General features: G+C 38.4%; 1 protein-coding gene across 7 annotated transcripts in view; it reads left to right on the plus strand.

Moving 5' to 3' along the window:
- The first annotated feature begins 12,566 nt into the window (after positions 1-12,566).
- Positions 12,567-24,395, plus strand: part of gphnb (gephyrin b) — an 88,965-nt gene continuing 77,136 nt past the window's right edge. For 5 of the 7 annotated variants that reach the window (XM_039690231.2, XM_039690233.2, XM_039690232.2 and 2 more), the window contains exon 1: positions 12,568-12,688. In XM_039690231.2, the coding sequence (XP_039546165.1) occupies positions 12,625-12,688 (64 nt within the window). In that variant the 5' untranslated portion in view covers positions 12,568-12,624. Of the gene's footprint in view, positions 12,689-24,395 lie in introns of all 7 variants that reach the window. The other 2 variants (XM_039690230.2, XM_039690235.2) reach the window with 2 other exon arrangements.

Raw genomic sequence — 24,395 nt, forward strand, 5'->3', positions numbered from 1 at the left:
CGTTTATCCCAAAGACACTTTCTCATTAGTCATCATCTCACTCTCTCTCTCTCTTTGCAGTAAGTCTGTCATCAAAGTGCAGCACACATCCCACACCAGCAACAACAGCTGTAGATCTCCCTCTACCACACACACAATTAATGACTGCAAAACAAAATTATTCAATATGGAGTTCATATGAAAGTTGTGTGAGGAAAGTAATAGTTCACAGTAGTTTGGTTCCCATTGAAGTCCATTATATGGAGAAAAATGCTGGAATGTTTTCATCAAAAATTTCTTTTCGACTGAAGAAAGAAAGACATGGACATCTTGGATGACATGGGGGTGAGTAAATTATCAGCAAAAGTTTTTTCAAAAGTGAACTACTCCTTTAAGAAAACCCATTTTCCAGGACATGGAACCACCATCCACAGTAAAATGAGTTCAGGTTCAGCCAAAAGTACAACGTTTTCACGTATAATGGAGGAAGGAAAGCCACCTGAGTTTGGAACAACAGTAGAATTCGTTTTTTTGGATGAACTAACCATTTCATAATTAAGCAAAGCTTGAATCATTTGCTGCAGCTCGGATCCTCTGTCCATGAGCGTCTGAAGTAATTCTGCTGAAGTTACACTTTTATTGCTGAGTAGAAACTTCCCTCATCCTCTCTCATGACCTTATTAGAACTGCACACGAGTCCGACTCTCACAGACTGTGTGGTTTGTGATGCTCGTCATTGCATTAAAATTTGATTGTACGCATGTGTTGTGGAAGAGCTTGAAGTCTGTGTTTCTCCTGCCCTGAAAATGTGCTTCCTTTCATCAAAGGTTGAGTTAGTGAAATTAAGCACTTCTTCTAAACTATTGCTAAGATGGTCAGTGTTGTTTCTAGATTGTTGCTAGTGTTTGACGAACTTGTCTGAACAAGTCTTGATCATTTAGAAAAGCGATTTTTAACCCCTTGATGCCTGTATTTATTTACAACTATTATGTGTGTTTCTGGCTCCAAGCTGATGCTAAATTAAGTTGAGATTGTTAATTTGTCTATAGCATTATACATATACATTTAGGTATGATGCAATTTAGCGACAACAGGCATGGTACATTTTTTTTTTTTTTTTACAAAATGGTAAAATTAAGAAAACACATTTTCCCACCTTAGGTATTTAGATTTTATTCATGTCACAAAGTTGTTAGAACTTCTAAACTTTAATTGACAAATTAATGAATCTTGACAACAGCAAGAAACAAAACACTCTCCTACATTGACAGTAGTTTTTATACATTCCATGTTTAACGCTTTCCTTGTTTCTCCAGTGCATAAGTGATATATTAAGTGTTTAATTATATCCTAATATGCTAATTTTTTTGTGAGAAAAAAAAATGGCTGCAAGCCATCTAAATACAGCATTATTATAGCCGAATCCAGCCGTTATGGACGAATGTTGCGAATTCACTTAGGGTGACCAACTGTCCTGTTTTCCCATAACAATATAAAATTTTCTATCCATAGAGGAGGCATAACCTACTTTAAATGTATTGAAATTAATAAGGTATCTTAGCAAACTTCGAGTATCATTTGAGTTGGCCCATGTGTCATGTTTGCTGGGCCGAGTGTCCTCGTTTTTGGTAATTAAAATATGGTCACCCTAAATTCGCTACAAACAGAAATCTACAAAGAACGTAAAAACTATTCGTCATATGAATAATAAGATGGTACATATTTTTATCTTAGCACAACTTAACTAATTTTGGGCAATTTCTCCACATTTGATATGCAGATTTTGCCAACCAAAATATAAGCTTCCGTGAACCGGATGTAGTTCCCACTCCGAACGGTCCTACGAGAAACCAGTGTGGGCAAAAGGTTCCTAGGTGTGTATCGAATGTGCACCAACAGGTATTGGGGGAATACCATAGGGGAAAACAAACCCACTGTCTATTGGGGAATACACATCTCGCCTGCAGACTGAATGGAAGGGGTTTGACGCGAATTCGCGACAGTCGGCGTTAGGTACGTACACTGTGTAGGAATTCCGTTTTTGTCATGTGCTTCGAACAGTCTGTGGAGTACTTACTCATTCTTATCCTATTTTAAGTGAAAGCCTGAACGAGTGAGACTCTTGTCTGGTTTTCTCACGCGGGGTCAGTTTCTCGTTTTCTTTTCCTCGACTCTTCCGAGCCTGTGGTCACGTGAGCGCTGTAGAATGGCCTGAGGAATCATTTAAAATAACTCGCGTCAAGTCTTTTGGCCAAAAGTTACACGGTGTGCCATTATAGGTATTATTCATGTCAGAGACGAGTTGTTGAGGACGCTAAAGTGGTTTGTTCAAATCACTTTTGCTATGTTTCATTTAACTACAGCAAAGGAAACAATTCCTCAGGGAGATTGAGTTTGAGAACTATGGAAGCTTGTTTCCGCCACTGAATAAAAAAATAAAATAAATAATTGCGACTTTTTATCTCACAATTCTGACTTTTTTTCTCACAATTGCGAGATAAAAAGTCCGAATTGCGTGATATAAAGTCGCAATTGCGAGTTATAAAGTCAGAATTGCGAGATATAAAGTCAGAATTGCGAGATATAAAGTCAGAATTGCGTGATATAAAGTCGCAATTGCGAGATAAAAAGTCAGAATTGCGAGATATAAAGTCGCAATTGCGAGTTATAAAGTCAGAATTGCGAGATAAAAAGTCAGAATTGCGTGATATAAAGTCGCAATTGCGAGATAAAAAGTCAGAATTGCGTGATATAAAGTCGCAATTGCGAGTTATAAAGTCAGAATTGCGAGACATAAAGTCAGAATTGCGTGATATAAAGTCGCAATGCGAGTTATAAAGTCAGAATTGCGTGATATAAAGTCGCAATTGCGAGTTTTAAAGTCAGAATTGCATGATATAAAGTCAGAATTGTGAGATTTAAACTCTTCTGATGGGGGAAAAAGAATTGGCCTAATAAGTCGCAATTGCGAGTTTATATCTCACAATTCTGAGAAAAGATGTCAGAATTTCGACATATAAACTCGCAATTATGTGTTATAAAGTCAGAATTGCGAGATGTAAACTCGCAATTGTGAGAAAAAAAGTCACACTTCTGTCTTTTTTTCTCAGAATTGCGACTTTATATCTCACAATTCTGACTTTATATCACGCAATTCTGACTTTATATCTCGCAATTCTGACTTTATAACACACAATTCTGACTTTATAACTCGCAATTGCGACTTTATATCACGCAATTCTGAGAAATAAAGTCAGAATTGTGAGATATAAACTCGCAATTGTGAGAAAAAAAGTCAGAATTGTGAGAAAAAAAGTCAGAATTGTAAGATAAAAAGTCACAATTCTTTATTATATTTTTTATTCAATGGCGGAAACAAGCTTCCATAGAGAACAGCACCTCCTACTGCTGAAAAGATATTTTTTTAATGATAAATCCACTCTTGACCTTTGAACTGATTGTTATTGTTACTGTCTTCTGGTTCTTTGAATCATGCTTAATGTCGTGTGCCATATTAATCTCTGCAGTTATTCAGCAGGGCTTTAATTGGGGCCCTGTTGGAACTATGTGAGTTTGAATATTGTTATTCATGTCACAGTTTGGCATTAAGTTCATTTGGCAGTTTTCAGTAGCTTTAAATGTGAATGAATTCCTATCATAAAACTTTTTATATTGTTACTTATATATCAAGATGAACACATACTGGACTGAAGCAACTTGGGTTTACTTGATATCATGGTTTAGAAACGATCATATTTGATACTCACATTTTAATATGATCTTCATCACTCAATCATCATTGCATATTTAGGCTATTTTGTATTTTGTCTGTATTTTGTCAAAAACCACCAGATAATGTTGAACATTCAATTTATACAACAAATCAAGTAACATATTTCCTGACATATCATTTGAGACTTACTTTATTAAACTTTATTTGGGGTACTTCTTTATTTCTTTAAATACACGATTTTAAAGGTGTCCCTAAAGTTACACTTAAGCACAATCAAATATAATTTAGTATATCTTTAGTTGGACCTAAGCACTATTTCAGGATAACTATAGTACAAAATTAGTAGTTGTTCCAATATAGCAGACTTAATATAAATGCATTTATTTTGTAGTATACTTAGCTTAAAATAAATGTATTTATTTTTCACTAGGGTTATTATTATTGAGTCAAAAGCTATTAGAAGCATTATGATATGAAAACATCTGCATTTAATGCTGCAAAATGCTGTGACAAATGACAATATTGAAACTCGCACGTAGTTCCAACATGAACCCCATTTATTAAACCCTGAGGTGAATAATTGCAAAATTAACGTTTACAGAAACATATATTGGACAAAACATTAAGCATGATACAAAGAATCAGAAGATAGCGGACCAACGCATTTAAGACATATTATTGGCAGATGTAGAGAGAAAACTGATAATAATATGCATTTTATGTAAGTAATCACTGTTATAAAGATCTCATTGATTTACATTGCAACCAAATTGCAAATGTTTTTGCTTAGTTTGGACTCATGAAAAAAAAATATGAGATGAGCTCTATATTATATCATACTAGTCATACAAGCCTGTGTCAAATACTATGATATGCAAAAAAGAATCTTATTTATTTTTATTTTTTTGTCTAAAGCTTCAATAAATTGTTCTATAAAAAAAAAAAAAAAAAAAAATCTGAATATTATTCCGGATGTCTTTCCAGGGTTTTGGGTTAAGAGGGAGCTTGCTCATTTTTTTTCCTGAATGAGTCTTCTACTATTGCGTGACTGTGTCTATTAGTCCTCCTTCCACTCCACTGGATTCTCTCAGTCCGATCCCCGCGGCACAAGCTGACGAAGACTGCCATGTGAAGGGTCATCGCTGAGGCACACACAAATACAACACAAACACAAACGGAGACTGACCTGTGACTACGTTTTCAGAAGTGATACATGTGGCTTTTAGTATATATCACACCAGATTATATTAAAGTCACCATGAAATCAAAATGGATTCTTATTTTTTATGAACGTCTATCATAAACCATTCCATGCATCCCTGTTTTTTCTTTTTATTATTCATGTGCTGCTCATATGGTGTCTTATGATCTGTTTACGTGCTATGGAAAAGATGATATTTTCCACTTGCGAACTGGTGTTGTGTTAAAGTGCTTTTGTTGTCGTAATGTTATAATCCAGACCTGTTATTTAGCTAAAACTATTTTAGATTGCTTAAAGGAGTAGTTCACTTTTAAAAAAAAACTTTTGCTGATAATTTACTCAGCCCCATGTCATCCAAGATGTCCACGTCTTTATGTCTTCAGTCGAAAATAAATTAAGGTTTTTAATGAACACATTCCAGGATTTTCTCCATATAATGGACTTCAATGGGGTCCAACCGGTTCAAGGTTCAAATGAGAGTTTCAGTGCGGCATCAAAGGGCTTTAAACAACAACAGACGATGAATAAGGGTCTTATCTAGTGAAATGATCACTCATTTAAAAAATAAATCAAAAAGTTTAGGTTTTAAGCTCAAATGGTTGCCTTGCTCTGTTCTGTGATGCGCGTTCGTGACTCTCCTGTTCGAATCTTTTTTCAAGTTATTTGGTTCATTCAACGATCGTTTCACTAGATAAGACCCTTATTCATCATCTGTTGTCGTTTAAAGCCCGCCTTGAAGCTGCACTGAAACTGTCTTTTGGACCTTGAACCGTTTGGACCCCATTGAAGTCCATTACATGGAGAAAATCCTGGAATGTTTTCATCAAAAACCTTAATTTCTTTTCGACTGAAGAAAGAAAGACATGGACATCTTGGATGACATGGGGGTGAGTAAATTATCAGCAAAAGTTTTTATAAAAGTGAACTACTCCTTTAAGTCATCATGCTACAGCAAGAAAATTATTAATCAAAACTCAAACGTTAAATAATATGCTGTATAGTTTCTTGATCATGAATAGTACATATTTTTACCATTCACGAATCTCGCGTTGCTCTCCGCCGTTTTTAAAAGGTCAAAGGTTATCTCATCTCGTGCGTCAAAATATTCTACGAGCTGCCCACGTGCATTTTCCACGTCAGCTTTTGGTATTTACCATAACCATATGAACGCACCATTAAAGGGTTAGTTCACCCAAAAATGAAAATTAAGTCATTAATTACTCACCCCCATGCTGTACCAACCCAGTAAGACCTTCGTTCGTCTTCGGAACACAAATGAAGATATTTTTGATTAAATTTGAGAGCTGTATAACTACCACATTGGCTCCTAAAGGACTGCCTCTTGACGGCCCAGAAAGTCAATGAAGAAAATGTTTAAATATCCCAAGTGACTACCGTGGCTCAACTATATGTTTATCAAGCGACGCGAATACTTTTTGTGCGAAAAAACAAACAAAAATAACGAGTTTATTCGACTATTTCTTTTCTTCCTTGTAGGCCAGAACGAGACTTCCTTATAGATTTCCACGACGCATGCGCGAGATTTGCGATCTGAAGTAGTGAAGCTGGTGTGAGCAGATCGCAAATCTCGCGCATGCGTCGTGGAAATCTATAAGGAAGTCTCGTTCTGGCCTACAAAGGAAGAAAAGAAATAGTCGAATAAACTCGTTATTTTTGTTTGTTTTTTCGCACAAAAAGTATTCGCGTCGCTTGATAAACATATAGTTGAGCCACGGTAGTCACTTGGGATATTTAAACATTTTCTTCATTGACTTTTTGGGCCGTCAAGAGGCAGTCCCTTAGGAGCCAATGTGGTAGTTATACAGCTCTCAAATTTAATCAAAAATATCTTCATTTGTGTTCCGAAGACGAACGAAGGTCTTACGGGGTTGGTACAGCATGGGGGTGAGTAATTAATGACTTAATTTTCATTTTTGGGTGAACTAACCCTTTAAACCGTTTGAAATGCTGGTGTGGTGCCAAGCGGCATCATTCTAATCTGAAAAATTAAGCGGAAAACTGCAATACATCTCAAATCCGCTAGAGGGAGGTCCCAAAAGGGAGCAAATATCCATAGAACCCATGTTAAAATATCCGTTTTCACAGCATAAATTCATGCTTTTACAGGTTAGTCCAATGGACTTTTATTGTATTTTTCGATAGGTTCTGAGTGCCTGACAACTGTGAGGGGGGTGATTTTTTTTTCTAACTCGCGTTAGTTTAGATCAATGTATGACAAATAAGGGCGGTTAACTTTGACAGCTGATAACGGGTTGCGACGAGTGAATTTGACGTCTCGGATCTGACACAACACATCATACCACCTCTGTATCCTTTCTGAACATTTGTATTTCCCAAGATTTTCCAGTATTTTCCCCATAAACAGTCTCAAACCCGTTCTTCAGAAAGTCTATGGGTGACGTCACAGACGCTTTGTCCATATTTTTTACAGTCTACGTGTGATGCTTGCAAACATGTCGCCACAATCTGCCAATATTCGCTAAATCATTGCTGAGATGTGGTTTTGGATGGTTGATCATGTAGACAATCATGATTATTCATGTCAGGAATGAGTTGAACACTGACGTTAATTTCTCAGGGGTTTGATCAAATCAATAACCGTATAGTTTTGAGTCTCAAAAAAAGAAAAACCTACACTAAAAAGGTAAATAAAACAAAGACTATTGGAGTTTTACAAGAAAATACTATTTTAGTCTTTCTCTTAAAAAAAAAATGTATGTGTTACTTGCCACTTGCATTTTCTAAAAGAAAATGAGCATAATTTCCTACACCATTTTATATATATATATATATATATTGCAGTGATTTAGAGATGCGTTTCAGTAGTATGCGTTAGACCAAACATAATTCCAGTACACTAAACATCCCGGGGCGGTCTGCAGGAGATGATTCGGTGAGTCAATGCTGGATCGCTTGAGTAATGAACTGATGGCTAATGTGCTCTTCCTGTGTGTTTTTATTCCCTGTCCTGGTTGTGTAACCCCTCATGTGCTCGTTGCTGATGTCCAGTAACTCTGCCATCGAGTGGAGGTCAGATCACAAACCTTCTCTTCTCGTATGCTGCTCTTCGTCTTCTTTTAGTGTCTTTTACAGACCATCTGTGTATTCTGCCACTTGGAGTGTGTAAAATGACGGATTTATTGATATCTACTCTATTCTCTTAATAAGAAAGATTAGAAAAACAATGTCCCAACAACTTCCAATTGATTGTTTCTAATAGACCTTTAATATGCCATTTCATTCCAGATTTTACTCATTTAAACTTTCCTTGCTTTCTCAGCTCTTCAGTGTGTCACATCTCTTCTCTTCTGCTCTGTTTATTCTCCGTACCGTTTCGTTCAGTCAGCATATGTAGAAATATCATCGGCCGTATGCTTAGCATCACTTGTACGTAATCTGAGTGTAAAATCTGTAGGTTAAAGCCTCTTAAATCAATTACACGGCTGAACGAACCGCCCTGCAGTAATTTGATGTTCCACGTCATTTCTTCAGTTTTCACCCCTCCTTCCTCTTTGCTCAGCGAAAGCAAATACACACACAGAGTGAGATCTGCAAGGTGTGGGTTTGTGTCTGAGGAGCGCAGAAGAGTTTGACCCGTTGGACATTGAGTCAAAGCTGGATTCATTCGGATCAGATGGAGAGAAAAAAATGGATGGATCTGGGTCAATTCAACTGTTTGTCCCGCAAACTCTTCCGTCAAAGTCTCGTCTAAGTCTCCTTTTGCATTTGCATTGTATTGCTAGTGCAAATGTTTAGGCTGCTTAGAAATCAACTCTAAACACCCCCATCTATATGAATTCCATTTAAATTCCAGAAGGCATAAATAAATTGTGTGCAACAGGTATTTCAGTAAAGTTTTATCTTAGGCCGTAGAAATTTGGAGATCAAATGTGACAAAGTTGGCTTTAGGGTTAAACACCCCCTTAAAATTTCATTTGAAGCATGCAATATCTATAAAAGTGACTTACGAATTGATTTCTGAATAGTGCATGTTAAATTTTGTGGTAACACTTTACAATAAGGTTTCAACATAGAGAATGAACAATACTTCTAACGGCATTTAATACTCTTAGTTAAAGGGATAGTTCACTTTTTGTTATGTTTTATCTTACCTCAAGGGCATCCAAGATGTATGTGTCTTTGTTTCGGCAGCATTTTCAGTTTTTATATTTTTAGGTTAAACCGTTTTCTGTCAGTCATATAATGGAGGTCTATGGTCACCACCTCAAAGAGCATGCACAGAGAAGTCCAAATGAAACATGATTTAATGACTCGTAAATGTAAGTACACATTGATGGCCTAAGACACGAAACGAGCGGTTTGTGTGAGAAAACGAACAGTATTTATATCGTTTTTTACCTCTTGTAACTACAGCCACGTCAAAGTGATCTGAAGGCACCGGAAAAAAATCAACGTCTGTTGATATAGCGAAATCGTCTTCCATTGAAATTTCCTGTATATCTAAATATGTTTAGATCTTCACAGTGAAGGGCAACACTTCTGAAATCTCGGTGTAAACAATGAGTGACACGTGCGAGAGATTACTTCCGCCGCTTACGCAGACCGAAGCGCCCTTGCCCTCAGATCACTTTGACGCGGCTGTGATTACAAGAGGTAAAAACGATACAAATCCTGTTTGTTTTCTCACACAAACCGCTCGTTTCGTGTCTTAGGCCATCAATGTGTACTTACATTTACGAGTCATTAAATCATGTTGAATTTGGACTTCTCTGTGCATGCTCTTTGAGGTGGTGACCATAGACCTCCATTATATGACTGACAGACAAGAACGGTTTTGATGTCAAAATTTAAAATACTGTGGAAACAAAAACAACTACATCTTGGATGCCCTTGAGGTAAGCTAAAACATATCAAAAATTAATTTCAAAGTGAACTATCCCTTTAAGACATTTCCTCTTGTATAGAACATTTTCTAAGATTATATATAGAATCTAATTGAACCTTTTTTTTCCGAGGCCATATCAATGCAACTCAGAACCAGCTCAGAAAATGCACAGTAATGGCAGTTTTCTCAGTGAAGCGTTGCATTGACACGTTGTCTTCAGACCGTGTGTGTGTGTGTGTTGGTCAGTTACGCAGCGTCCCAGTTCCCAGCGTAAAATATGCTCATGAATAATGAATCTTGGCACAGGAAGAAGAGATTCGCTCTCTTTTTTTTTCATGAGAATAAACAAGAGGAATTACACACCACAGAAGCGTGATGTCGCGCTATAAATAGAAACGTGGCTTCTGCTTCAGGCTGTGATTGTATGAACAGGTCAGAGCTGCTATCATCTGCAGAATCACACACTTACGACTGCCTGCGTGTGTTTCAAAATGCTTATAAAAACGCCAGACATAAAAATAATAAAAACAACACGGACCCGAGTGGTGATTGACTCATCATTGTTCTGATTTTCTTCTCTGAGTCCAGGAAAGGAATCGATTGAGCTCTTCATGAGTGAATATAGCCCACACATGCATTACTAGCGTGGCATTCAGCCAGACTACAGGTGTGTGTGTGTGAGAGAGACTCCTGAGAGCCAGTGATTCATTTCCACTGTCATGTTTCTTGTTGATATGTCTGAGAGATGGACACTTAAAGATGTGTTTGATTAGGATTTCACTTTTCTAACTGTAGTTAGTGTGTAATGTTGCTGTTTGAGCGTAAACAACATCTACAAACACTCAGTTCAAAGCAAAGGGAGATATTTGCTTTTACAGAAATTGCGTTTTAAGGACTACAACAAACGGCGTGTTTCTTCAATCACTAACCCTTAAATTTACATAACCCCGCCCCCGGGACACGATTTATCGATGATCAAGACAGAATATGCTAATCAATGACTAGAAGATAACTGTTTCATTCACACTTCTCAATATTTGTCCGACTCTGGTTTGAACATAAAAGGCTAAACGTTTTAGTTTTTCATTTTCACACACAAGCTCTGGAAGCTCCGCCCTCTGTGCTGGGAGCAGCAGCTCATTTGCATTTAAAGGTACACACACACACACGAAAAAAGTGACAATTTTAACATGCTGGAAAAAAATAACCTCTGAGGTACTTTGAGCTAAAACTTCAGATACACACTCTGGGGACATCAATGACTTATTTTATATTTTGTGAAAAGGGCACCCGTTTAATATTCAGCAATATTATTGATCTGACTGCACTGACACTATTGGATGAGAGCTGGACTGAGCTGGACGATGACATCACTGTTTTATAGCGGAATTGAACTCATTTAATAATTGAACAACACCACTAATTTCTCATTTCAACTGAACAATGCCACTAATGTCTTTTTCTGAACTCGGTTTGAATCATTATATGAAGAGTTCAGATGCAAAAGCCTCTAAATGCCATTTGAAATTTTCTTCTTTAATGATGATTTTTTTTATCAAACTTGTATATTTAAGTTCAGTAATTTCACTTAAATAATCACCATTTAAGTGAAATTACTGAACTTAAATATACAAGTTTGATAAAAAAAATCATCATTAAAGAAGAAAATTTCAAATGGCATTTAGAGGCTTTTGCATCTGAACTCTTCATATTTCTATTTATCACTGTAAAAGCTTGAAAGAAATCTGCGCTATTGACATAAAGCTGACTTGACTTCTCAGTCGCTGAGGATCATCTCCACCTTTGCCTCCCTTTTGTCACCATCATAAAAACTGTTTTAAATCCGTGTGTATCTTAAAGAGGACAATGTGCTTGGGTAAATAGAAGGGAATAGAGCCTTTATTTATACCGGAGAGTGGGGAAACTGCAGTGTTGACATTTACAGTATTTGTAAAGTCAGCGTTTTTGGACATTTTAACATCACAACGACTCTGTTTACTTTGTTAAGTGAATATTTATTTGTTTTCTTGTTGAATATGTGGTGAGCAGGGAGTGTTAGACCAAACAATTCAAACAAGCTCGGGTGTTTTATAAGGAGAACGGAGAAAGTCACTCTGTGAATCTGATACTTATATTCATAGTATGAGTACAGAAAGGTTGGAAAACACAAGGACTGTTATTAACTTACTATTTATATAATAAAATGATAAAAGTTAGTTACTATTTAACTTACTATTTATATATATAATTATTTTGTAGCTATATATAAATACACATTCATGCATGTATATTTTTAAGAATTATTTGCACGCAAATACTGTATTATAATACAGTATATAGGCACATGTTAAAAGGTGATTTATTCGTGTGATCAAAGCTGAATTTTCAGAATCATAACTACATCAGTCTTTAGTGTCACATGTTATCAATGTTGAAAACTGTTTAGTTAAGCTATTTATTTCTTTATTTAATTTTTTTATTATTATTATTCGATGAATGGAAAGTTATGTTTAATAGAATCCGTTTGTACACATCATAGGCTAAATGTCTTTACTGTCACTTTTAATAAATGTAATACATCCGTCTAAATAAAAGTATTAAAAACGTCTCACTGACCACAAATATAACTTAACATAGTGTGCATAATTACAGCGTGTTTTACGGAAACTCTGAAATGATGTAAACATTTGTTTGTTTTTTGCTGATTTCCCGGTGAGATGTGAGCGCTGAATCGTCGCTCTGCTGCTCCTGCCTGCGCGCTTCCCTCATTCCCCCTCCAGAGTTCGATGCGCTCGGCTCTCGGCTCTGCCTGGAGTTCTCAGTGCGGCGACAGCGGTGCTGAATATGGCGTCAGACGGGATGATTTTAACAAACCACGACCACCAAATCCGGGTCGGCGTCTTGACAGGTAAAGGCCAGAATCCTTTATGTCATCGTGTGGTTTATTTGGGGGGGGAAACGGGTGCGTATTTCCAGCTGTTTGCCAGCGGTGCCTCTCCTTCCCAAGTGTGTGTGTGTGTGTGTGTGTGTGTGTTTGTGTATGTGCGTTTGTGTATGTGTGTGTTTGCGTGTTTCTCTGCTGGTCAACGGTGATTTAATGCCCTTTCCCCCTCTTTGCCAGAGATTAATTTACCTGCCAACCCCCTGCACGATAAAGCAGCACAGCTTCTGGTTAATCTCTATCTTTGATGTCATTATGAAATTTCACAGGAGATTATAGTTTTATAGCTGAATTCTTCATTTTCGCTTGTTAAACCTTTTAAAAAGAGCTCAATGTTCACACCACAGCGTTTCACGAGCACGTTTAGTTCAGTGAATGATGTATTATTTGCACCTGGCCGGTGATAAAGATGTGATTTACTGTCAGAGACAGTGGATTCAGTGGGCTGATATTAGTACGGAAGGATGGCTGTGAATCGTGGGCAGAATGCTGGTTTCCTCTCTGCATGACAGTCTTGTTAATGCAAACATGCATTCGCCGGTGATTTCCATTCGGGGTTTTTTTAGTGATGCTAGTCTATGACGACTGAAATGTTCTAGCAGAGGCTTTATAATATGCGATTAATCTCCTTCCTGTGTCAGCCACCGAGTTACTGAACGATGGCATTTTGTGCCTGAAATCTCCCGAATTGGCAGGATAATACAGCTTTTGGTGGGGGAGGGGGGTGGGGGGGACGTGAAGGCCACGGATTTTCGTGTGATGTGATAACCCTCTCATAGAAATCTGCTGCTGAAGGTGGTAATGTGCAGAGAGAGAGAGAGAGAGAGAGAGAGAGAGAGAGAGAGAGAGAGGAGCTCCATCCAGCACTGAGGGAAACCCCGCTTCACCTCCCCCCTCCTTACTACTGTAGAGCGGGGAAACCAGTAGCGTCTGTGTCCGTGGTACTGAAATGCAGCGTTCGCTCGATGGACGCTGTCCGCGGTTCTGAAACACTCAGTAAACGCTCGATGGACGCTGTCCGCGGTTCTGAAACACAGCTGCCGCTCGATGGACGCTGTCCGCGGTTCTGAAATGCAGCGTTCGCGCTATGAGCGCTGTCCGCGGTTCTGAAACACTCAGTAGCCGCTCGATGGACGCTGACCGCGGTTCTGAAACACTCAGTAGACGCTCGATGGACGCTGTCCGCGGTTCTGAAACACTCAGTAAACGCTCGATGGACGCTGTCCGCGGTTCTGAAACACAGCTGCCGCTCGATGGACGCTGTCCGCGGTTCTGAAACACTCAGTAAACGCTCGATGGACGCTGTCCGCGGTTCTGAAACACAGCTGCCGCTCGATGGACGCTGTCCGCGGTTCTGAAATGCAGCGTTCGCGCTATGAGCGCTGTCCGCGGTTCTGAAACACTCAGTAGACGCTCGATGGACGCTGACCGCGGTTCTGAAACACAGCTGCCGCTCGATGGACGCTGTCCGCGGTTCTGAAATGCAGCGTTCGCGCTATGGACGCTGTCCGCGGTTCTGAAACACACAGCAGCCTCTCGATGGACGCTGTCCGCGGTGCTGAATCGCATCTAGCGCTATTCATGCCGCTGAAATACAGTTCTCACGGGGGTATTTCCCTAAATGTTCTGCTCTGTAAAGAGGCTTTTAGGGCTGTGGACATTGAGAGGGGAAACGTCCCCCCAGTATTCAGATTAGTGGTCAATGATATTAATTCATAAATTATTGTATTTGGTCACCAAATGTAATTACAGCCTCGCTTTTATCTGTACGTTTATTACAGGGAATCTCCCATGGGAGTAACCTGGGGATATTTATTCTGCTCAGTTGCACAATGCATCAAACCTAGGTGGGTTTGAATCTACAAGCTATTGGTTAACCATGCCAAATATTTAACTACTATTCTAGAGGAAGTTTACAGGGTAATCAGGGCTACGGGTTTGTATGTTAATTTATCACACTCGTTTATCCAGGGATGTAGAGGAGGACATGCTCTAAGCATTTAGGTTAGTGGCGAACGGATGTGGGTTTTTCAGTGGCTGATTCTTAAAATCATGACATTATGTCCTGATATGTTTACATGAAGTTACTTATAGCAAGGACAATCCCCATGAAGTAACCTCAGGATACACACTATACCCGAGTGTGTTCGAACATACAACCATTTGGGATCTAGGCCAGATATTTCAAGGAAAACAAGGCTGCTCATTTATTGGCCTGCATTGTTCACACTTATTGTACATTTATTGCACTTTCAGTCCCTATGTTGTAACCTGAGGTTAAGAGTCTTGCACAAGGGCACAATGGTGGTAGTTCATACAACCTTTTGGCTTCCAGCCTCATGATATTAGGGCATTTTCCTACTATTTTTCTTTATTGCTCAGCCATTTATCAGTGCACTTTACTAGGAGTAACTCGGGTTAAAGTATCCTGTTCAGTTACAGCACCACTGGCCTATTAGCCTGCATTGTCATATGCTTTCAATTTGATTTCCGTGTCGGCATGGATGTGGAACTCCCTTGAAGCCTCTAGCTTATATCACCATTGTCAGTCAAGCACATACACGTACACAATCATCACGCTTGTCATGCGTCAGATTACTTTTGTGACCCCCCTCTACACGAGGATGACATTTGAACAGGAAGCTAGCCAATATTTGTCTTGGTAACAAATGTACCATTTCCACTTCTACTAGTGACCCTCTCTCTCTCTCTTTGTATCTCAGAAGGCCTGTGTGTTGAGGGAAATGAAGACAGGAAGGTAAAAAGGAAGAGGAGAGAGATATCACAGTCTGTGTGTGTCATCTGACCTTTCAGAAATCTCTCTCTCCTCGCTGTTGTGTGCAGCGGTGGGATTTCACGTGGTCGAAAAGTGATTTCTCTATCTCGCCAGTCTCATCTGAGACTCTCACTTACAGGTCGTTGAAGTATCTATATTATCAACAATGTAAAGATAAATGTCTATCTGGGATCAGAGTGGAAACTGTTGACCTTTGACATCAGTCCATGTTGTTACTTCAGTCTTGCAATGACGGAAGGCCTCATCCACATCTGCTCCATCTTCCCCAATGACAGCAGGGTCATGTGACCAGACCTGTCCCATTCTCTGGGGTTGAGAGGAGCTTTGGTTGGCATAGCAACACTGTGGAGGTTTTAGGAACCTGACAAGCATACAACAACTCCAAGATGTAGGATAGTTTGACACATAGTTTTGGAGACGTTGAACTTTTTGTTCACTTGAATTGCAGAATTTGACATTGAGTTTGAGTCGTATTGCAGTTTTTCTCACATCACCATTTACATTTGCACAACAGTTAGTTCAACCTCCACAACATTTAGTCATATGTGCACATCATAGTAGCAGTTTCGCATTCCTTTCAACAAATTGCAAATGCTTTTGGACATACATACTGTCATAATGAAAACATGACGAAGCCATTTGACTATCTTGTTGTTCATAAACCCTGGTGTCAGGTCTTTCTCCATCTCGACGACACTGACACTTTCATTGACATGAATACTTGCTTTTGAGGAATGAGCCATCTATTTTGAGCAAGTGACACGCTTTTGCAGGTTATCAACTAGGTTTTGCAGTTTGTACTAATTGTTTTGTTGTTTTGAGAAGTGCATTAACTTTTGTGCAAATGTAAATAGTCAGAGAAAAACTGTAAGGACTGTATTATCAAACTCATTTTATCCAGTGTTGTTTTAGTATTTTGTCATTTTCTATAATTTCTTTGAAATATTTACATTTAGCTTTCAGTTCTAGATTTCAGTTTAGTAATTTTTTAGCTTTAGTTGCAATGGGAATGTTTCTAATTTTCCTTTTTATATATATATATATATATAGTTTTACTTAACAATAACAACACTGGTTCCATCAATGGTTTGATTTGTTGAAATCATGCAGTACATGGAAAACTAATCTACTGGAGCCAAATGTAAATTAGCATGTCATTAGTTTAGAGATTTGATTTGCTGCAATTAAGGATTACATGATAAATGAATCCAAGCGAAAGGGTTCTAATCTATTCTTACCAGTAGTTTAGGTCTAGTTTCAGTAGCAGTTACCCCCCTTTCAGCACTGTGTCTTTATTTTAGCATTCTCACCTTGATGAGTTCTGACCTAAAAATAAACCCGATGTGACCTTGAGAAGGACCGACATCTTCCTGTCACTTCTACAAAACATGAGTTACTATTACTGTAAGAGGACCAACGAAAGTAGTTCAGCTCAGACAAGCTTTTAGACAGACGGAGAGACAGATGATGGATGGATAGATAGACAGACACATGGACAGATAGATAGATAGACTAGACAGACAGACAGACAGACAGACAGACAGACAGACAGATAGATAGATAGATAGATAGATAGATAGATAGATAGATAGATAGATAGATAGATAGATAGATAGATAGATAGATAGATAGATAGATAGATAGATAGATAGATAGATAGATAGATAGATAGATAGATGGACCGATAGACCGATTGATAGACAGACAGATAGACAGACAGACAGATAGATAGATAGACCGATAGATAGATAGACACATGGACAGATAGATAGACAGACAGACAGACAGATAGACTAGACAGACAGATAGACAGATAGATAGATAGATAGATAGACAGACAGACAGATAGACAGATGGGTAGACAGACAGATAGATAGATAGACCGATAGACCGATAGATAGACAGACAGACAGACAGAAAGACAGATAGATAGATAGATAGATAGATAGACAGACAGACAGACAGACAGGTAGGTAGATAGATAGACAGACAGACAGACAGACAGACAGACAGACAGACAGACAGACAGATAGATAGATAGATAGATAGATAGATAGATAGATAGATAGATAGATAGATAGATAGATAGATAGATAGATAGATAGATAGATAGATAGATAGATAGATAGATAGATAGACCGATAGACCGATTGATAGACAGACAGACAGACAGATAGACAGACAGACAGATAGATAGATAGACCGATAGACACATGGACAGATAGATAGACAGACAGACAGACAGATAGACTAGACAGACAGATAGACAGATAGATAGATAGATAGACAGACAGACAGATAGACAGATGGGTAGACAGACAGATAGATAGATAGACCGATAGACCGATAGATAGACAGACAGACAGACAGAAAGATAGACAGACAGACAGACAGACAGACAGACAGACAGAAAGACAGATAGATAGATAGATAGATAGATAGATAGATAGATAGATAGATAGATAGATAGATAGATAGATAGATAGATAGATAGATAGATAGATAGATAGATAGATAGATAGATAGAATAACTTGAATAAGAGCCTGATTGTTCAGTTTTAAATTTCGCTCAACCTTTATTTTCCCAGTCAGATGATAAAATGTGCGATAAATCGTTGTGACAGTGACAGAGCGCTTCTGCTTTCATTTGACACAGTGCTGTCATTACAGACATTACTTTCAACTTGTCACACAGTTTGTATGCCTCATTAGTAAAGTGCAGTGTATTGTTGTCTAATTGTTAATACAACTGAAGTGTGTGTGTGTGTGTGTGTATGTGTGTGTCAATCTTATCGGCAGCAATGCAGTGGTTAGTGTTATCAACACAAATGGAAACGAGAAGGGCACCATCTTTATGTGTTCACCCCGGTAAAGGCTTCCTTAAGATTGTTTTTGTCCCCTAGAGCTGTGATTTTATAGATCCAGATCACCTTTCTGCATGTCGCTGCGCTGGATTCTGTCTCAACTTGTTTCCTTCCACAGCAGGACCATTGAATTCAGTCACTGAACTGAACGCCAGTGAGGAAACTCTCTGCGGCAGACAGCACATCTCTCTCTCTCTCTCTCTCTCATTCTTTCTTGCTCCTTAGATCTAGTGAATCTGGATTGTGTGGGCGGCGTTCCAATCTCACATGTGTATCAAAGAGACATGCATCGGCCACATTTACACGAGCGGCTAAATTTAGACGCCTGATAAAGTCATAAATAGGAATAAGACACAGCACAATCCACAGTGGTTATTTAGCATGACCAGATTTCAACACATCATATCCTATAATAATCATTATATCAGATCATATAATGCCTGGAGAGAGCTAACCGTTAACGTCTCACCTCGGTTCTTCTGCAAGTTTTATTTTTGTCAATCGCCTGAATGTAAATGTCATGTGACAATGACTCTATTTGAAAGAAAGAGATTTGCATTGTTGCATTAATTCCATTTGTGGATTAAAAATAGCAATGTTGCAATCAAACAGTGCCTGATCTCAGATGCTATTCTAAATCAATACATAGGAATAAAGTAACATCTTTTTCATCTGTCACCTGTCAATTTTGTTTCATTATTGATGAACTTCGCAACATTATTGAACTGAACTGAATCTAATCTGAGCTGAATAATGTCGCCATAGTCTGATATAGAGCTGCTTTACAGCTGAAATTGAATTTAAATGGATGAATTTCGCAACATCGACATGTGTTATTGAAATTAATGGACACTATTGCCTTCCATTGAACTGCTTTACAGCTGAAATTGAAGTTGTTTCATAATCGATATATTTTGCAGCATTTACACCATTGTGTTCATGTTTATTATTGTAAAGCTGCTTTGAAACATCTGTGTTGTATGAAGGGATTGGGAATATCTAAATCCACGCGAGTGGACGGCACAGACCGGAAGTAGCTACACATGCGTGTGTTGTGGTAGTAATCGACTCGTCTTATATGAGACCGGGATTTTATTATCAGCCAAAATAAAATCAAGAGTCTCATCTGGACAAAATGCATCTGTACGCTTCAGTGCTCCATTTAAACACGTTTGTGTGTGCGCGTGTCTCTGTGTTCGCGTGCATGCGCGCGCGCGCGTGTGTGTGTAAATGCAAAACTGAAAACCCTTTGACCCTCAAATCCTCGCCATAATTTCACAGATAAACACACAAATGAACCATGTTCTCCAAATACTCTGGCATACTGACCTTTCCAATGGATTTAGGATCAAGTTCATCTCTTCACACACAGGAAATGATTGTGTTTGAAAGGGGGAAAAATGTCTCTGTCTAGTTTCAATGGAAAATTGAGCGTTCTGCAATCTTAAAGTCAACATGAAATCAAAATTGACCCTAATTATTTTAAATGAACCATTTGCAGTGCATGCTATTCTAAAAAAGGAAAAAATTGCCTTTGTAATATTTCACCTGAATGTGATAATTCCACTGCGAACACGTTCTGATGTGTAACACCCATCAATTGCTAATGGATAAAACCAAGTCTCAATCCGTTTTCCCATTGTTTCCCTCAGAAGTGTCACATTATGAAAGTAAAATGTGTTGTGAATGTTTGATGTTGGCCGTGAGGATCTCTGCGCTGGACTCATTAAGAGCCGCTGATCGACAGTAAAAAGGAACTGCTGTCAAAGGGACGGTGAACATGAGCTTGTGTGTGTTAAGATTAATAGATTGTGACGTAACATGTCGTGGAACTTTGTAAGAGAGCTGCTTTCGTGTGTGTTTTAAGCTTTATAGGCCTGTAAAAGGACTCGCCAGTCACAATTAAATGTCAGAATGCCATTGCGTCAGATCCATTTTTGAAAACAATTAAATTATGAAAAAAGAATCTGTTTGAAATGCTACAAAAATATACCTTAGTGGGCAAAAGTGATCATTTAAAAATTATGAAATGTGATTTTGTAAGCATAGTTGTGCAATTGTTTTGTTGCAAACCTCGAAGATACTATCATTCAACTATCATTCAACCTAATGTTAGTTGATGTACCATCTCAAGGGTTTTGGAAAAATATTATAAAGGTTGAAAAAACTAGTACATAGTGCTGCTTTAAAAGTTAGCAAAGAGAAAGATTCTGCAGCTTTTGAGACGCTTTATTTAATATTGTCTAATGCAATTATATCCAGACTCTTTTAATGCCCAAATACTTTCTGGCATCGCTGTAACTCTATACACAACTAGCATAAATGAGTACATCTTAAATAAAAGATCAAGTATAGTATACAAATTATTTTAAGTTATATGAACTCTCTTGTAAGTGTACACTACTAGACATGCACTTGTTAGTACTACATATTATTCCTATTTCACTTTACTCAGTTTTTTAAGTGCAATCGGTTTGCATGCTTTTTTCAAGTAAGCTGTACTAATTGGATTTTATAGTGTATAAACACAATAATGCATCTTTACATATCTGAAATTTGAAGCCGAAAGAGAAACTTTTCCACAGTGTTTGCGCTTGGCCGTGTGTGTGTGTGTGTGTTCTGATGAGTCACTGCGTGCTTCACTGCTGTCCATTGAGCGTTTGTCTTTAATTAAGGAAGTGGGGATTAATAAACTCGTCAGTGACCGGCCCACTCACAAACTCTCTTTCTCCCACTTCATGGTTTCTTCATATCACGATTGGAGAAACAGCATCAGGAACACTTTACAATGAGCTCTCGTGTTTAACAATGAGCAAAACGGATCTTAATACTGTATTAGTAAATGTTGAGATTGATATATTAACTAAGATTATTAAATGCTGTAGACGTGTTGGTCATTGTTTCATGTTAACTGATGCAGTTCTCTAATCACAGCAAATTCATTTCATTTTAATTTTAGTTTATGCTCTAGTAATTTTGTTATGTGCTTTTGTCACTTTCATTATCATTTAAATCTTTCTTTAAAATGTATGTATATATATATATATATATCAATTATTTTGAGTAAATCTATATATATATATATATATATATATATATATATATTTACTCAAAATAATTGATTGTTATTTCAGTTTAGTCATTTAATGTCTTCCACTTATTTTATTTGAATTCGCTGCTAAGGCAACATTTATTCATTTCAAGTTTTTCAAGTTTAAGTTGTTATCTTTTTCTCAAATCCGTCTATCCATCCATCCATCCGTTTATCAATCCATCTATCCATCCATCCATCCATCCATCCATCCATCCATCCATCCATCCGTTTATCAATCCATCTATCCATCCATCCATCTATCCAATGTAAAGCAGTAGTTATTAATGCGTTAACTAAAAATATAAAAAAATATTTTCATTATTTGAAAAAAAAAGATAAAAACTTACTCTTGAAAAACTTACATTTAAAAAACATAGATGGATGGATGGATAGATGGATGAATGGATGGATTGTAAGACGGATGGATGGATTGACGGATGGATGGATGGATGGATGGATGGACAGATAGATGGATGGATAGATGGATGGGTTGATGATTGGATGGATGGATGGACAGATAGATGGATGGATGGACAGATAGATGGATGGGTTGATGATTGGATGGATGGATGGACAGATAGATGGATGGATGGACAGATAGATGGATGGATTGACGGATGGATGGATGGATGGACAGATAGATGGATGGATAGATGGATGGGTTGATGATTGGATGGATGGATGGATAGATGGATGGACGGATAGACAGATGGATGGATGGATGGATAGCTGTATTGTAAGACAGATGGATGGATGGATGAATGGGTGGATGGACAGAGAGATGGATGGATGGATGATGGATGGATAGACGGGTGGATGGACAGATGGATGGATGGATGGACGGACGGATGGATGGATGGACTGATAGATGGATAGATGGATGGACGGATAGACAGACGGATGGATGGATAGCTGGATTGTAAGACGGATGGATGGGTGGATGGACAGATGGATGATGGATGGATAGACGGGTGGATGGACGGACGGATGGATGGATGGATGGACCGATAGATGGATAGATAGATGGATGTATGGACGGATAGACAGACGGATGGATGGATGGATGGACATATGGATATATGGATGGATAGACCAATGGATTGATGGATGGATGATGGATGGATAGACGGGTGGATGGACGGATGGATGGATAGACGGATGGATGGATGGATGGATGGACAGATAGATGGATGGATAGATGGATAGGTTGATGATTGGATGGGTGGATGGATGGATAGAGTGATGGATGGATGGATGGATGGAAAGATGGATGGATGGACGGATAGACAGATGGATGGATGGATAGCTGGATTGTAAGACGGATGGATGGATGGATGAATGGGTGGATGATGGATGGATAGACAGGTGGATGGACGGACGGATGGATGGATGGACCGATAGATGGATGGATAGATGGATGTATGGACGGATAGACAGACGGATGGATGGATGGATGGATGGATGGACGTATGGATATATGGATGGATAGACCGATAGATGGATGGATAGATGGTTGGACAGATAGACATACGGATGGATGGATGGATGGATGGATGGATGGATGGACGGATAGACAGATGGACGGATGGAGAGATGGATGGATCAATAGATCGATAGACAAAGATCAGAATGAATGTTTTGTGTTAAATGTCAGTTTGAATTATATTTCAGTAAACACCTCTTCCAAAATCACAGAACCATCATGAATGCGCCCCCTCCTCCTCCCCCTCCCCCACTGAAACAGTTTTAATAAAGAAAATGAAACCAGTTTTTATTGTCTGCATGACAGTCCTGCGCACACTTATCTCAGCAAGCGTTCAGCTCCTTTATAAACACCGGAGACGTGTTTCATCCTTGTTGACTGACGTGGGAAAAGAGTAAATTAGGTTTTGGAGGCTTCAATCCTCTTCCCTGCCTAAATTTAACCTTCTTTCTCTGATGGCTTGTCGGTTCCTCACTAACACCCACTCCAGAGCGCCGGATCCTTCTCTGCTCCTGTAAAAGCGAGTGCTTATACTTGCCGTCTTTAAATAATGGAGGAAGGTGCTTTTGTGGGGCACATGTGTAACGGCAGGGGTGAATAATTCAGCCTGGTCTACTCTCTGTCCTGTTCACTCGCTCCAGTACGAGAGAAGACACTCGGATCATGCAGATGCTAATGTGAGTCTCTGGAGCAGGTGTGTGGCCCTCGGGGGCTGACCTGAGGTCAGGGCTTTCAGGACAGAGAGCAGTGAAGCTGAACTCAGGTCAGTGTGGGGAGAACATGTCTTCTCTTTAGCTGACACAAAGGGCTTGGCTTACCTTAATGAGTTATTGTGTGTAATATTGGGAAATAATGCTTAGATGTTCAAATGTGCTGGAGGGCCAGGATTTAAAGGGACAGTTCACCTTAAAACTGAGTTTCTTCCCGTAGTATTTCAGCAATAGTTAGTAGTTATTAAATATCATGCGTATTTTGCATGCTCAAAAATGCCATAATCACTCATGTGACATACAAAAACCAACGCCGTTTATGCATTTGGTGTCACATGATACATTTTGAGACGTAATATAGTACAACAAAAAAATTATATTGTATTATATTATTATATATTTGAAATTTTATACAAAAAAATCAGAATTATTTGATGAACAGAGATTAAAAAAAACATGAATGGTGAAATTATTGTGTAACATAAGTGTTTTTACTGTCAGTTGTGATCAATTCAGTGCATCCTTGTTGAATATAAGTATTCATTTCTTTTTTTTCTTTTTTTTTAAATTAAGAAAACCTTACTGATCCCAAAGTTTTGAAATTTTTTTTTATGTAAGTGGCATTTATCATGTGACCAAACCCTAAAAAAACGTTAACTGCACACATATGTGAAGATCCGTTAGTGATGATACTTGCCTTAGCAGCACCAAATATTGTAAATGACA

Source organism: Pimephales promelas, chromosome 13 (genome assembly GCF_988280905.1).
Source record: "Pimephales promelas chromosome 13, fPimPro1.hap1.1, whole genome shotgun sequence".
Lineage (NCBI taxonomy): Eukaryota > Metazoa > Chordata > Actinopteri > Cypriniformes > Leuciscidae > Pimephales > Pimephales promelas.